The sequence below is a fragment of the Rhagoletis zephyria genome, unplaced genomic scaffold (genome assembly GCF_001687245.7).
Source record: "Rhagoletis zephyria isolate East Lansing unplaced genomic scaffold, Rhagoletis_zephyria_1.1 Rzeph_scaffold_08614, whole genome shotgun sequence".
NCBI lineage: Eukaryota > Metazoa > Arthropoda > Insecta > Diptera > Tephritidae > Rhagoletis > Rhagoletis zephyria.
In genome coordinates, this window is record NW_016165694.1 from 25,703 (window position 1) to 26,691 (window position 989).

The 989-nt window shown below is 38.8% G+C and overlaps 1 protein-coding gene across 1 annotated transcript; it reads right to left on the bottom strand.

The window, feature by feature from the left end:
• On the bottom strand, positions 1-973 carry LOC108375197 (atrophin-1-like). The gene is made up of 2 exons (XM_017631303.1): positions 853-973; positions 1-546 (listed from the first exon to the last, which is right to left on the bottom strand). Exons 1-2 carry the CDS (start codon positions 904-906, stop codon positions 406-408), a joined length of 195 nt encoding a protein of 64 aa, XP_017486792.1. The 5' UTR covers positions 907-973; the 3' UTR covers positions 1-405.
• Positions 974-989: the final 16 nt, after the last annotated feature.

Consider the following 989-nt stretch of genomic DNA (forward strand, 5'->3'; position numbering starts at 1 on the left):
TTTTTTTTTTTAATTAGATATTTCTTTAGTTTACTGAACTCATCCGCATTTTACATTACTTTACAATAGTGCAGCACCTTGTGGCTGTTCACTTCCTTTTCTACCGTTCGCTTCTTCGTTACCTTAACTTATTATGTTGTGTGCGAGTTTGTCGTTTAAGTTTTTTTTTCTTCCACTTCATTTGTATCGTGCCTCTTATTTTAGCTTTTATTTAAATTTTGAGTGCAATAACATACAATGCCCCAGCCGCAATTAAATTTGTCAGGGGATTTGGCCTGTGCTTCTTTCTGCTTAGATTCATCGCTGTGAGTCGAAGCCCGCAAACCTAATTTTGGTTTAACTTGCATTTGTTCCTCAAAAAGGCATGCTAAAATAAAGGCCCTGATCGGGGGCCACTCGCAAACTCTATAAGAATCTGGGCGGTCCGGAATTGTAGGTCCCAGGAGGGGGATGTGGTGCTGGCGAATGTTGACCTTGACGCAACATGTCAAATGGTGAATTCGAGCGCTGCATAAAGTGGTGATAGTTGCTAGGTGGTAGTGGGTGCTGAAAACCAATAAAAACAGCAAATTTTCATTAAATAAAGGATAATTAATGAGAACTAGGTTTAACTAGGTAAATGAGTAAAACCCAGTTCGAATTAAATACATGAAATTCGTTGTTGGAAAAAATATAGCAATTTTTTAAGCAAACAGAAAAACAATAATATAAAAAAAAATTAGAGGGTCTTCCCATTGAGCTTGGTACTTCAGCAGCTTTCTCCGTGAATTTTTTTATAGAATTATATTTTTAGTGGTCTATCCGACAACCAAATTATTGCAAAGCCAAGCTTAATAACTTTTTTTAACTTACCTGCAAACCACGCAATCCCAGAGGTCCAGCAGCGCCAGGTGCTCCTCCTCCCATTATATGACTCGGCCCATCTCCCAAATCTAGTTGTAGACTTTCGTGTAGGTCCCCGTTGTTGCCGTTATTGGTGTTGTTCGCCA